At 58.9% G+C, this 14,322-nt stretch overlaps 1 protein-coding gene across 2 annotated transcripts in view; it reads left to right on the top strand.

The window, feature by feature from the left end:
* Window positions 1-2,807: 2,807 nt before the first annotated feature.
* The window catches only part of PTGS1 (prostaglandin-endoperoxide synthase 1), a 28,904-nt gene continuing 17,389 nt past the window's right edge, over window positions 2,808-14,322 (top strand). Inside the window, exons 1-2 of one of the 2 annotated variants that reach the window (XM_067541743.1) lie at window positions 2,808-3,481; window positions 3,564-3,632. In XM_067541743.1, coding sequence (XP_067397844.1) covers window positions 3,247-3,481; window positions 3,564-3,632 — 304 coding nt within the window. In that variant the 5' untranslated portion in view covers window positions 2,808-3,246. Of the gene's footprint in view, window positions 3,482-3,563; window positions 3,633-10,270; window positions 10,491-14,322 lie in introns of those variants that run through there. The other variant, XM_067541744.1, reaches the window with a different exon arrangement.

The following is a 14,322-nucleotide window of genomic DNA, read 5'->3' as shown; positions in this document are numbered from 1 at the left end:
TCCCCTGACCCATTTACAATATTGCTGTCCTCGAGCATCTCAAATTCATGAGTCAGGCCTCCAAAACACACGAGACTGGCTTACAAATCAGGCAATTTAAAAAAAAAAAATACACCGTTTGCATGTCATAATACATTTCACTCGCTTTCTAGTTTTTGAGCCTTTGAAGTGCATTCAAGTCATGTTTTTGAGTTTTTCTCTGCAGTTGTGAAGGCTAGAAGCTAACCAGTTTTGTCAAAGAAAGCTGAGATTCTCATGAAATCACCTGACTCCAGGAGCTGGAGCTTGAAGAAAAACACCAAATATCACAAGACTCATGATAATATCATTATGAGTTCATAGTGAGTCTCATGCTATATGGCTTCCTTTAATTAAAGCCCCAGGTTCTGGCAGCAAGAGACTGTGGGAGAATCTCAGCTTTCATTTTTTAAAAAGTCCATTCCTAGCGCCCGGGGTTGCAGAACAAAGCTTGAAAATCGGTGGCGAGCGTGACCCTAAGGACTCCAAGAGCAGAAAGCCACAAGAGAATACCATTGTTATGATTTATTTATGTTTGGGGGCGCCTGAAACGCTCGGGGCTGGAGATCCTGCAGATGTCATGCTCCTGCGTGGACCCACCAAAGTGATGGGGGCCAGTACGTGACCCCAACCCAACCGCTACCACCACCATGCAAACAAAGCAAAGACAGGTGACTTCTTGGCCGCCAGCCCCTGGAGGAATAAGCACTTGAGAGGCTCTTGTTATATAAATCAAAGGAAATTCTCAGCATGGATCTAGCCCCGTCCAGAGCTTCCTGCCAGGGTGAGAAGAATAGGCAATGCTTTGATAAAGCCAAGCTGAGGGAAGGTGCAGCATGAGATAGTCTTAACAAACATGTCTAGGCGCGCCCAGGCTTTCGCCGCCGAGCCCTGACAGGAACCATCTGGGCAAAGCGCACAGCAAAACTCAAACAGCAACTCCAAGGTCAGGCTCTGGCCCAGCAGGAGTGGCTCCGGCCCAGACGATGGTGGACAGCTCTTATCCAGGCCAGCCCTGCCAGGGGCTTTCAAGACCCATCTTGCCAGTTATCAAGTGCTGGCTTTCACAACAGAGCAATGAGCAGATCTGGTGCATGCCACCAGCCACTGGGCCGCCCCAGGGATCTACTCACCTCAGAGCCCAGCCAAGAGGCCCCAGGAGCCCGTGGGCCACAGTGTACAAGCGATGCAGGTAATGACATCACCTCCCATCATTGTAGTAGCTCAGCACCTCGCCGTCTTTCTCCTCACAACACCCCTGTGAGGCACTGTACAGACAAGGAGTTCACAGAGAGGCTAAGTGACTTGCCTAAGGGTACACAGGAAGCCTGTGGCAGAGGAGGGAATTAAACCCAGCTCTCTCAAGGCTCAGGCTAGCTCTCTAACCACTGCACCATCCTTCCTCACAGCTCCCTGGCCTCCTGCAGCTTTGGCTGGGCTCAGAGCCCCAGGGAGCCTAGGATTAGAGGGTGGGGACACCTGCACTTGGAAAGGAACGTCAAGATGGACCGCATCCATAGAGACACCTCAGGCCCTCCGTTTTACTGAGAAACTCATCTCCCTTCCCGGTCCTTCAAGTGACCCATGATGCCCCCACCCCTCACCTCGGGGCAGCTTCCCCCGTGAGTCAGCCCCAGGTGCCGGTGCAGGTTTAGCAAAGCCTCCATGACAATGAGTTCAAAGGCAGGCATGTGGGGAACAAGGCCTCCTTGGCTCAGGCCCCTTGAGGCCGCTCTTGAGGCTGAGAATTGCAGAGCTGTTAGCGTGTCATTTCCTCGCTGTCCAGGGCACGTGCATGGACTAAATCTTCACCACAGTCGTCACCACAATGACGAGCTGTATGAGTGAGTGCTGCTCTGCAAAAGTGCCTTGAAATCCAAGGTATAGCACTGTAAGTAAAGTGTGTGTGTGTGTGCGCGCGAGAGAGAGAGAGACAGAGGGAGACTGGGTGGAATCAGAACTGCCTAATTATGTGTCATGGGCCCTATACAGCTAAGAGCTAATGAACCGTCTCCTTTAGTTCACCCGATGAGGAGCAGGAGTATCTATGCCATCACTCAGAAGCTCTGTATGACCACAGCAAACAGCAGAGTGACAACAGTGATGGCCCTTAGATGGCTGCAGATTTGCTACAATATTTTATTCCTATTTGGATAACTTACAAGGTGACCCAAACGATTTCCCTCAGCCAGAGCCTTGAGATTCACCTCTGGGCAGAGACCGCGGGTGGGAAATTTCAGCCCTGAGAGCATCTTGTTAAGAAGGTGCTGAGCATGCAAGATGCTACGGCAAGGATACGCATCGCGCGGTGTGAGGGTGCGTGCAGAGCTCGGCAGCGCTACAGCAGCTTGGCTTACACCGATCACCAGCTGCAGTGAGCAATGCACTTCCCCCTCCTCACAGCACCGCTCAGCGCGCTGCAGAGTGGCGGACGATGCCCTCTTCGAGCACATGGCAGTGGCTGTGATTGAAGACAAGGTGCCAGAACAGATGGGTGGATTGGGCTGTTTCAATGTGCTAACTCCTCTGTTCCCTATGCAAATTCCCGTGCAGCTGCTGAGGCCCAGCCTGATTCACTTTAAACCGGCATTACGTTTATAGCAATTCCGGCTGGCAGAGGAAACGCTGACAAAGCCCATAATGCGAGCTGGCCCGCCGGCGTCTCTTGCTAGGCGATGCCTGCATCTGTGGAAAACACAGGGCACAAGGCCTGGCCTGCCACGCCTGGGAAGCAGTTGGAGGCCAGAGACCTGAGCTGCGCAGCGCAAGCCTGAGCTTCGTGCAAACTCTCCAGTGGAGGCAGCCGGGCACCTGGGTTCCAAACATTTGGTCTCCAAACAATGGAACGGGAGGAAACACAGACACATGCAGCTGCCCTAAAGGGCCACCGAGACTGGGCTGGGCTGGGCCTCACACCTCATCCATGGTTCGGGCTGGGGCCGTCCGCCAGGCACAGGCTGCTTCAGGGAAGCAGCAGAGCAGGGAGAGCAGAGGGGGCCGGGGCTGGGGAGCCAGGCCTAGTCTGCAGGGGAGGGTTTGCTGGTGCCCCCGGCCTGGCAACCCCCCCGTGCAGCTGCAGCCTGGAGGATTTGTGCTGACACAGTTTCGCCCGGCTCCCGCACCCCCGCCAGCCGGCCCAGCCCAGGCCGCTTTGGGCCGGTCTAGCTGCGTCTACACGAGGCCCTTTCGCTGGCACGGCAAGATGCCAGCCAAGCACAGCCCGAAGCGATGCAGGGGCCAGTGCGGAGCCGGGCCGGGCTGTCCGGAACCTCCTGGCGGCGGCGGCAGCAGCTGGCCGGGGCAGAGGGAGGAGCCGGAGGGGGGAGAAGAAGAAGAAGTGGGAGTGGGGAGAGGAGGAGGCAGGGCCGCCGTGCCTGGACTCCGCGCTGCGCAGCCGGCGGAGCCAGAGGCAGCCGGGGACGAGCTGCCGGAGCGTGTCTGGGAGCGACTCTCACCATGAGCCGTAAGTAGCGGGACCTGGGGGCGCCCCCTGCCCCGCCCCGTCCGGGAGTTACTACCAAGGGCTTCTCCTCTCTGCATTGCAGGGCTGTGCCTCTCCTTCGCCCTGGGCGTGCTGCTGAGAGCCTGCGTCAGCCTGGCGAGCCCCGCAGCAGGTACCGTACCCCGTCCGGCCCGGCAGCGCCGCTCCGCTTCCCGAGCAGCGCCGTGCACCTGCAGGGGCTCCTGGCTTTGCTGCTGGGGAGGAGATCGGGGTGAAGGGGGAGCCGCGTTGCACCGGCTGCAAGCTACAGAGGGTGCCGGTGTGGGGCTGGTAGGGCACAGGCGTGGGGCACGGACACTGGAGGGACCGTGTGGGGCACAGGCGTGGGGCACGGACACTGGAGGGACCGTGTGGGGCACAGGCGTGGGGCACGGACACTGGAGGGACCGTGTGGGGCACAGGCGTGGGGCACGGACCCGGGAAGTGCTGGGTAGGAGGTAGCAGAACCGAGACCGTGGCCCCGGGTTTGGCTGGGTTCCGTCTTGTCATTTCTGGCAGCATTTTTCTACTGATGGACCCAGGGAGGTGGGTTTCGGGGCTGACGACTGGCCAGCAGTGGTCCTGGGGCAGGCGCTCCTGTGCCCTGGCCTACGGGCTCCAGCAGAACTAGCTCCTTGAGGGCTCACCCTGTAAGCAGCTCTCCACCCAGGGGAGGTTCAGGGCCGCACACGGAGCCCGCGGGGCCAGAATCACGAGGGAAGAGGTGGCCCCGACCACATGGCCCTTCAGCGTGCTCTCGAGTGCTGTGTCCAGGCTGGGTTGGAGTCGCCCCAGCGCCAGGGCTGCCCATGGCCTAGGACATCTGTGTGTCTTGGCGTGAGCAGAGAATTGTGCCTCCGGCGAGGCTCACGTTCCCTCTCACTTCTCCGGCGAGCCCGCGCGGCTCCTCGGCGGCTCTTGGCAGCGTTTCTGCCCAAGTCCTGAATTGAGCAAGGCGAATTCAATGGGAAAAATAACAAACCGGACCCTGCGGCTGAAGGGAAGGCAGGGGGCCGTCCAGAGGGGAAGGAGGGCACACGAAGCGGAGCTGTGCCTCTGCCAGGCGGGCTCACTGGGGCTGTCAGAGCAGCATGGCAGCTTTGCCCACGGGCGGGGGCCAGGCTGGGACGGGAGCCCAGGGGCTGCCCCGATGGGCATAAGCTAGAGCAGACGGCAGCCAGCTCCACCCTCAACGTGCGATGCCCTGGGCAAGGAGCAGTGCTAGCACCGCCAGGGGCCACGGGACAGAACTGCTGGGCCAACCTGCAGCCGGCCTCCCTGAGGGACCCCCCAGGAGTGCTGCAGCCTCGAGCACCGAGCACCCTGCGTGGTGGGACAAAGGCGCACCTGGCTCTCGGCGGCGGGTGGAGAGTTTTCGTGCAAGTTCAGGGGAGCCCAGGGCTCTCCTGTCACTCACCCCCAGGTGCCTGGCTTGGCTCAGATGAGTTATAGAGAGGGGGGGTGTCCTGAACATGGCTTTCGTGAGGCCCACTGCATTCATCGCTCTGGATACCCCTGCCAGTTCGGCTCCGTTCCTGAGACCGGACAGCGTGGGGTGCAAAGACCGGCACGGGCAGGTCCTTCCTGAGCGGGTCCTCGCCCTACACTGCCGCCGGCCGCTTTGATCGCCTCCTCTTGCACAGCGGGGTCGCTCCCAGCTCGCTCCAGAGCTTCCAGTGTGCGGCAGCAAGGTCTGCGTGAGCCCTGAGCAGGCGGCAGGCTGGGGCGGAGGCGCTTGCCAGCCCAGCTTGCCGTGCACTGACTGCATCTAGACAGCCCCTCAGCGTAGAATACCCTCCATAGCGTTATCCACTGGCTACGCCACGTGGCTCGATTCAGCTGGCTGTAGGAGCCACCAGTGCTGCTGGTAAGAGCAGGGCCAGTGGGTTTGTGCCCACATAGCCCGGTGGTGATGGTTTTACTGGGATCTTTGCGACAGATGGAAACGCAGCACAGGAAAGAGCGGTCAGGTGCCGGCACACTGCATCAGAGCTGGAGGCGCTGGGCAAAATCCTGGTCCCCCTGCAGCCAGGGTGCAAACGCCCGTTGACTTTGGCAGCCCCCGAATCGGGCCCATTGCCCGTGGCTATAGATCAAAGAACCCTCTGCAAAACCCCGCCTGGCCTCTGGTGCGCTGAGTCTGGACGAGGAGGGGGCCTGCTGCCAGCAGGGGCTGTAACTGGACAGCAGCATGGCTCCTAGCTCCTGCCTGGCAGCTGCTCCCACCAGTACTGGCCGCTGCGCACTGGGCTCCCTCCCGGGCCCCAGATCCGAGGCTGTCTTGCCCCCCCCCCCGCAGGCAAATAGCCAGGTCGGAGCTTGCCCCCTGCCCAGCCACAGGCCCAGGGGCTGGAATGCAAATCTGGCTCTCTCCAGCCACCCGTCCTTCGCATGACGGGCACCAGCCGTCTCCACACCAGCTCCGAGTTCGAGGCCGGTGGGGATGCTGACATGTAGCACGGGGAAGGGGACAGGAGACAGGCTGGGGTGTGATGCAGCTGAGTGCAGAGGGAAAGGAGAAACACAAACACACACAGGAAGAATACCCCGGCCAAGGTCCTCGCTGAGTTTTGACATGGTTTTTATTCAGCCCAGGTGCCCATCCATCGAAATGGATCGAACCCTGGCCATGGCCCTGCGTGACTCAGAGCAGAGCTGGCAGGGTAGCGCTGACTCCCCTTGAGCGTGCAGTGCTTGCCCTGCTCGGAGGGGAAGCAGCTTGGAACGAGGGCTGTCTGCCGCTGCCAGCCCCAGATAACCGCTGCGGCTGCGGGGCTGCTGCTGTCTCCTGGGCCTTTGGTTTGTTACTAAAGTCTCTGTGCGGTTCTGCTTTGTAATGGCCCGGCTCCGACAGAGCCTAGCCACTTCTCATCAGAGCAGCACCAGCTCCAAACCGCATCAAGGACTGACTTGTGAAAGGCCAGCGGTGGCACAGCAGCAGCACGCACCGTCTGAGCCACTGTAAAACCCAAACGTCCCTGGAGGAGCCCAGCTCTACCCAGCCGTGTGCTCCTGGAGCGCAGCGCAGAGTGGAATTTCCTCTGGGGCCGTGGTGGGAACACTCAATTCAAATACGTCTTTCAGGGGACAATTTTCCATCCTTCCTCAAACAAAACACGCATTCCAGAATGCGCAGGCCGTGGACTAGTTCCAAATGTTGCTGATTTTCCACTGGAAATAACGGAGTTCACCAAAACCACAGGTTGAAATTACAAAGGGTTGGCGGGGAAACAGCCCCTCAAAGAATCCAGGTTCTTTAGCTTACTTTCCTTTTCTACAACCACCTTATGGGCTCAGGTGTATTTTACACTTGGGTGTAATAAAGTGTCATGTTCTCTGGCCAGGGGCCCTGTGCTGAAGTGCCCAACCTAGCCACCCCCCCCCACTATGGGGGAATTCCCAATTGACATCTGCTGAATTGTCTGGCTCAGGTTCATTTCTCTGTCCAAGGGTTTTGTACTGTGCCCATTACCACAGCATCTGAATGCCTCCCGCGTGAAACAGATGGGCCAGTCCCAGGTGGACTTCACAGTGGACCTTGTGCTTCTTCCGTCGGGGGGTGTTATAAGCAGGGATGTCCAAAGCTCAAGAGAGGAGGAGGTCTGGAAAGTCCTGCCCATCTATCATCATCCTAGTGTCTCCTCTAAGGCCGGGTCTGCGCTCCAGACTTGGCGGTCCAGGGTGTGATCCATGGCTGCTCCAGCAGAAGTCCCTGGTGTAGACAGTCCAGTGGTAAAGCTGCGCTCTTACCTCGAGCGCGTGTTTCGCTTGGGGTGGGTGGTTTTACTAGAGTGGTGCAGAGCACAGCTTTGCTGGTATAGCTGTGTCCACACGAGGAATGCTTTGCCGGTATAATATCCCGGTACTCCTCTGCCGTAAAGCATTCCTAATGGAGCCACGGCCCAGAGCACGTGGCCCAGCTGCCTGTCTGACACCAGCAAACCTCTCGTGTCGGGAACTCGCCCCAGGACGGGCTCGCTCATGTAGTACTTTGACATCGCTGTCTTCAGTGCCAGCCAGAGCACGGAAGTGCTAATGGAGGGGCAGGAAATGACAACTGTGCAGAAAGCTGCCCTGCGGGAGTCAGTCGAAGAGGAAGTGTGGGATGGGATCGTGTTGTAGCAGGCTGGGTTTGCCTAAAAGCTGAAGGAGAATTTCTTTGCTTCCTGAGCCCCATTGAATTGGCCTGGGACTGCAGGGATTGCTTTCCACTCTAGCTGTCCCTGCTCACTGCGCCTGCGCTCTTCGCTGAGGTCTGGCCGCGCGGCTGTGTGCGGGTGTGTGCTGGAGAGCATGGCCTCTAGTGGAAGGTGTGTCCCCCCCACCCCTCATAAGAACCAACAACCCCTGAAGTGGGAACTCCCTGGCACTGTGTGTGCTGGAAAGAGGAAAGACGGCTGTTTTTAGGGGGCCGCAAATGACGAAAGCTTGAAAACCGCTGTCCTAGCGCCTTTCACCAGTGCTCGAGTGAGGGGGCATGTCCACACGCGCACTAAGCCTGGTCTCTGACTACCCCCCTTCCATCCACACACAGCTCAGCCTGACTGGGGTCAGCAAGCACGCAGGACCTGGGTCGTAGGACCCTGCGACTCAGGTCCAAGCCCCATCCGTCACCTTGCAGCGTGGATGCATCTCAAGCTGCAGAGCCGAGTCAGACGGTCTGCGTGGCGCAGTGTGAACCCGTTGGCACGGCTGTGAGAGCTGGGTCCAGGCAGCCGTTGTAAACCTGGTATTACAATGCAGTGTAGACACACCCATTTGAAGTCTGCTTCCTTTCAGACATGAGAACAAAGAAAAGGAGGAGGGTAGCAAAGCGGGACCACGGAAGGAAGAAGCCAATTTGTTGCTTCACCCCAAAGGTTTTGTCTGCGTTGCTCTCATTCAGTGTGTGATGTTGTAAACGGGCCCAGTTCCCACGCTCTGAGGTGGGTGAGCGATGACCTTTACTAGCTATACGAGAGCAGAGCGGAGCAGACAGCCACGCAGCCTCTTCCTGTGGTGCAGACCCAAAGGCTGGGATGGAGAAATTTGGCGCGAACTAACCCAGCCTGGACATCTGCCGACCTGCTGTCTTGCGGAGAAGTGGGATGGCTTCTGCAGTTGGGCAAGAGCTGTAGATTTCTCCACCAGAGACCAGTTCAGCCTTGGGGCAGGTGACAAGGCGCATGAATCTGATGGTGGCCATCTCAGTCCTGTATGTGGTACGAGACGAGCACCATCTGGCTGGCACATTCTGCTCAGCAGAGACCAAAAGCCAAACTCACAGCAGCTTTCAGTGGGAAATGCTGCACTGGCATCAGTGGAGTTACACTTCATACCGGGGTGAACTCGGCCAGCCGCTAAAGATGCTGTGGCAGAGCTGTAAGGGACGCTGTTGGACAGGACCAGGGTGCATTAGTAACTCTGTAAAGCAGTGCAGGACAAGGGGCAGCTGCAGGACAGGAATCCGACGCATTAGCAGCACGGTGCATTGGCCCACGGTCTGGTATTGCAAGGGCACTGCGGGTCAGGATTTCGGTGTGTGGGCAGAGTTGGGGGGACAGGATTAATGGGTGGAAAAGCCACTCTGCAGCTGGCAAATCCCTCTCCAGGGGAGGGATGAGAGAGCACGCTGGGCTGGGCGGTGCCATGGCCTGTCACATTTCTGCGTTCTGTGGTAGCAGCTCAGTGCAGCTTCTGCAAACCTGCGAGGCAGGAAGACAAAGAGGGACCTTTCCACACAGCCAGCCCTCTGGAGAGACTTCCTCAAAGCCCGTGGGAAAGCGCAGCGCCAGGAGCGCAGACAGCTTAGCTGCGACTTTCAACTTCCTAAAAGTTGGTAGGAAGTTTTCATGTCACTAAGCTGCATTTGTGGCGTTTCTTCTCCCCGCCTCACTGTCCCCCGTCTGGCACCGGGGAGCTGGCAGTGGCTCTGAGCCTCTGTCGCAGAGAGGAAGGGGACTGGTGATGCGCTAGGCAGCTTGCCACTGCCCCTGCCCACACCCCAGCAGCATCTCTCCCAAGCACTGGCCATGCGGGAGGAGGGGAGCGGGCTGGAGTCTGAATGTGCAGGGACAATGTCATGAGCCCCACGTCACAGCCGTTGGATGGGCAGTGCTGGGCCCCCACGCCCCTGACAATCCCTCCCTGGGACTAGGCACCGGTGGGTGCGTTCACAGCTAAGCAGGCAGGTGGGAGCAGTGCAGAATGGCTGGGTGGGTCACTGCACCCGGACGAGCACACGCCAGCACTTGTCTGCCAGGAGGAAGCTGCAATGGGACCGGCCCTGGGGACATTCAGCAAGAACACGAGGGGGGGGGGGGACGCTGGAGCTGACTGGGCAGGCGACACTAGGGCGCTGTCTCAGGGAGACAGGCCCTGCGAGCGAGAGCGCTGGCTCAGACTGCTGCAGGGCATCTAAGGGTCAGTCGCTCTTCAGCTGCCTGCGTCTGCACTGGGCTTCTGCTGAGACGCTCCCGCAGTTGCTAGACCTGGTGCAAGCACCAGTGGTTGGGGGGGGGGGCAGCCTCAGGAGCTGAGGGTGGGGTGTGGGGGGCTGTAACTAGGAGACTAGCAGGGTCATGGCTGGGGGGGACACTGCAAGTGGGGGGGGGAATCAGTAGCGAGAGGAAAGGCTGGGGCTGACCCCAGAGAGCTGGGCAGACGGGGTGAAGGCAGAGACGGGAGGCCCCAGGGCTAGGAGCCGAGATACTTAGAAAAGGACTTGGTCTTGTCTCACAAGGGTGAAACTGAGCAGAAAAGGGGGGAAATTCCTCAACTCTCCCGGCAGGCAGGCGTTTCTCAGCCAGGCTGCAAGACAGAGCCCGAGCTGCTCTGCAGCGTGTCAGGCTGAGGGAGCGCGTGCCCAGTAAAGCCGAGGGATTGTTTATTCTGCTGTAAATAATGCCCCACCATCCTGGCGCAGGCGGCCGGTATGCAGGGAAGGGCAGGATGGTCAGCGTCAGGGAGGTGCAGGAGGGCGGCTCTTGCAGGCGGGATCTGCTCCGTAGAGGTCAGTGGGATTTGTTCATTTGTGCTGGGTGGGAACAATGATTTTACCAGATGCTGCAGCTGGGCTACAGCGGAGGAGACGGAGTCACTGGCCAGCTAAGAAGCCAGCTCTCCCCAGACTGGATCTGTACCCCAAACATGGGAACCTGCCTTCACTGATGTGTATCATGCCCTCTGCTGCCTGATGCTGGCTGGCCAGTGCAGCTGCCCTGTGTTTGCTCTGTCCCAGCAGTTTATTCAGGTTTCACGGGGGGGAGTAGCATTCAGGGAGCGTGATGTGTCTGAGCTGGCAGGGTTTCCCCACTGCTCTTTCTGAGCCACTTTTTCTTGCCAAGAATTTCGTTCCTGTTCAGTTTCCCCACCTTCCTCGCCAGCGCTCAGTAGCTCCTGTTCCCAGCCCCACTGTTCCAGCCTGCAGCTCCCGCCGTCACAGCTGGGATTATAGGGATACTGGTACAGCTCTGCTGAGGTCAGAACAACCATAGTTGGGTGTTTCAGGGCGTTACTCAGCATTGCTGCCCCTTCTTCACCTCTAAATAATTCTTCCCCTGTTTACTGTGCTGTTCTCTCTGATGTCTCAGGAGGAAAGCAACACTCAGGCAGGGGAGTTGCAACATTTAACATCTCCTTTGCCGCACAGAGGCAGGTACGGCAAATCGAAAGGCGGAGACGGGTGAATTCTTCCTTTGGGCCACATCTGAAGAGTTGCCGGGAGGCACCTTGAACAGTGCAACCCAACCTAACCCTACAGCACTGTACTGTCAAGCGCTGGCCACAGGGCCCAGTGTTGGTGAGGGACGTGAACTCAGGCCTTTCAGCAAAGCGGTGAGCGTGCTGCCAGCCAGACAGAGCCGGAGCTAGCTCTGCCCCTCAGAATAACTTTGAATGCAACACCACAAGTAACTCGGGGCATTTGCTGCTGCAAATAGCTTCACTGGTGTATACGAAACAGATATGCGGATAAACGACAGCAAGTCGGTGACGGGAGTTGGGATGCCTGGGGGGAGTTTCCACTCTCATCCGCCACGTGATGTGAGGGGATCACGAAATGGGGTCAGGAAGGAATCTGCCTCCTGTGACAGCGCTGCTGGGATTAGCGCGTCGTCGGAGCTCACGGGCTCCCAGCCACCCCTCGGGAGCTGGCAGAGTTCCCATCCTCAGGGCCCTGCATGGCGCTGCCCCGGGCAGCAGCTGCTGTTATCTGCGCTCAGTGGAAGCGGGAAGGGGTCGCAGGCCAGGCCTCTGCCTTCTCGCCACAGACACAGCCTCTGGCTGAGAACGGCTGCTCTGTAGTCAGAAACACGGTGTGGGGCTGGCAGCCTGGCTGGCCCCATCTCTGCTTGCCTTCCTGTGTACTGTTCATCGCGTCCCTGGCTCCTGGCCCTCGCCGAGCTGCTGGGCTCCCGGGCTGGCTATTTTTACAGCAGCAGTAAGTGGCTGCACATTTCTTTGTCATTTATGGTTTTTGCAGGACCCGTCTGTAAGACTAATATTTACAAAGGCTTCCCTAGCAGAGCGCAGCCCTCTGTAAACCCAGCCCACTCCGGGCTGCTCTCCGCTCTACGGTGACTCAGGCACAGAACTTGCCGCTGCTCACAGGCCACTTGTCCAGGGATATTTTGGCGCTGTTAGACGGGATGTTGGAGCGCAGGGGGCTGTCCCTGTTGCATTCCTCCTAGCGCCTGTCTGTCTAGAGAGAGGCGGGAGGGAGAGCGCAGAGCATGTCTTCACTGTGGTTAACTCGGGCGGTGGGCCCTGAGCCCCTGGGTGAGCCGAGCCCAGCCGGGGTCTGTCGCCAGGACATCAGGAGGCATGTCCCGCGCTGCTTTGTGCTGCGGGGAGCTGAGCCGCTCCAGCATTCTTTCCCAGTGAGGCCTGGGAGGACGCGTCTCTCCGGGGCGCGTGGGGGGATCAAATCGTGGGAGGTGTTGGAGGTCTCCCAGCACCTGAGTGGCCTCGCCTGCCTGTCTCTGCCAAGCGGGCAGGTTCCCAGCCCCAGTGGAAGCCGTGTGTGGACCAGGCCTGAAAGCACAAGGAACCGCGAGTGGCAGGTTGGTGTGTGTGGCGGGGAGATGCCGTTGGAGAGCCTGCGGGAACGGCAGGGAAGACAGGCCCTGAGAGAGCAGGGATAAGCAGCAAGGGCCTGGTTCAAATCTCACTGGTGTCAATGGACAGACTGCCCTTGACTCCACTGCCCTTTGGATCAGGTCCTGCGAGTGTTGGGGGAGGGGAGACGGGCCCCCGGATTGGTAATTTGGGGGTGATTCAGCCCGTCCTGGAGGAGACACATTTGGGGGCAATTCTGTTCCAGTCAGGCTCTGCTCCTGCCCCCCTCCCTTCAGGGTGCCAGGGCTGATCGGTTCCGTTGGTGCTCAGCTGCGTGGCAGGCTGCCCTAGAGCTGCATGTGGGGACATGGGTCCCGAGCCAGTCGCAATAGCTGACGCTCACCCCAGAGGGCTCATGGCGGGCGGGAAGCGCTGCCTGATGCTGACTCCTGAACCGTTGCAAAGCCTCCCAGATGGGCCCCTTCCTTCCCACGGCCATTGCTCGCTCGCCAGCACAAGACTGGAAGTAAAGGGCCCAGAATCCGGAAACAGGAGGAGAGGAATCCCCCCTTCAGGGCCTTTCTGTCCACGCAGAATCGGGTGCTCAGCCCCCTGGGCCATTGCTGTAGTTCTCCTCCATTTAAGCTTCCAATCCGGATCTCCAAGTGGGAAACCGAGAGGAGAAGGAAATTCCCAGGCCCTGGCCAGGGGCGTTGGATGGTAGCATCACGCTCCCGGCAGCTGGGGCAGGCTGGGCCCTGCTACTACGGCATCGTACGTTCCAAGAGCCCTTTGGCCCACTGCCCTGTTGCTGTCATTTCGCTCTGGGTTTGGACGTCACATGCTGGGTCCCATTAATACGAACCTTTCAGCCTTAGTTTTAAAAGCCTCAAGCCCCAAACCTGCCCCGAGTTTCACATCACTGAAGAACAACAATAGCTGACATCTGCGGAACAGCTGGGAGACCTGGAATCTCTGTGTGTTTAGCACGGCTCCTTGCGCATTGGAACCTGTACGTGGAAAACAGGCATTGGCGTGCACCAGCTGCCTTTACCGTGTAGCCGGGGAAGTCTCTGTGTGACTCACGATAGCGATGACTAGCTCTGGCTTTTGTCTCTGTGCCATCAAACCAGGAATGTTCCATTGAGCACGCTGCTTCCAGGCCATTCATGCTGCGTTCCCTGACTCACCCCCGCTTGGCTTGGCCATGGCTCGCAGGGCGGATGTTATCCTGTCATGGCATGTTCGAATGGCGACCAAAGCGTGTTCACCCAGCTGCCCTCCCAGCGAGAGCTCAGTGCAGCGAACGGGTTTACACAGCAGCAGTAACGTACGTTGGAGAGTCCAGTGCAGGCTGGGGATGAAAGGAAGTTCTAGACCCGGGACTGCAGACAGGGCATGAGCTGGGGCCCTGGGGGAGTCCCAGGGACCGGATGGAGGCGGCAGTGATGAAACTCCTGCAACAGACCCGCTCTGCTGGTTGGAAACGGGCTTTCTGGGAGACTCTCCCATCCACTCCACCGGCACGTGCTGCTCTCTCCTGGCTTCTGCCCGTCAGTGAGAATTCCCTGCCCAGGGCACTCAATGAGCCCCCCATGGACTAACCCCAGCCAGCACGTGGCCCCATTCAGAGCACGCTGCAGAACCCACCTCTTTGACCAAGCCTCCACCCAGAACATCCCAATAAACCCCACCCCTTAGGGGAGCTTCCCGGACCTGGCGGACAAGAAGAGCAGAGTCTGCTACAGACAGCGCTTTGCATTGACGTCTTCAGCATTCTGATACCA

Source organism: Emydura macquarii, unplaced genomic scaffold, assembly GCF_026122565.2.
Source record: "Emydura macquarii macquarii isolate MOO-44397 ecotype Brisbane River unplaced genomic scaffold, CSIRO-AGI_Emac_v2 contig_691, whole genome shotgun sequence".
Lineage (NCBI taxonomy): Eukaryota > Metazoa > Chordata > Testudines > Chelidae > Emydura > Emydura macquarii.
Note: the sequence above shows the minus strand (reverse complement) of the source record. Positions and strands in the feature narration are given on the sequence as shown.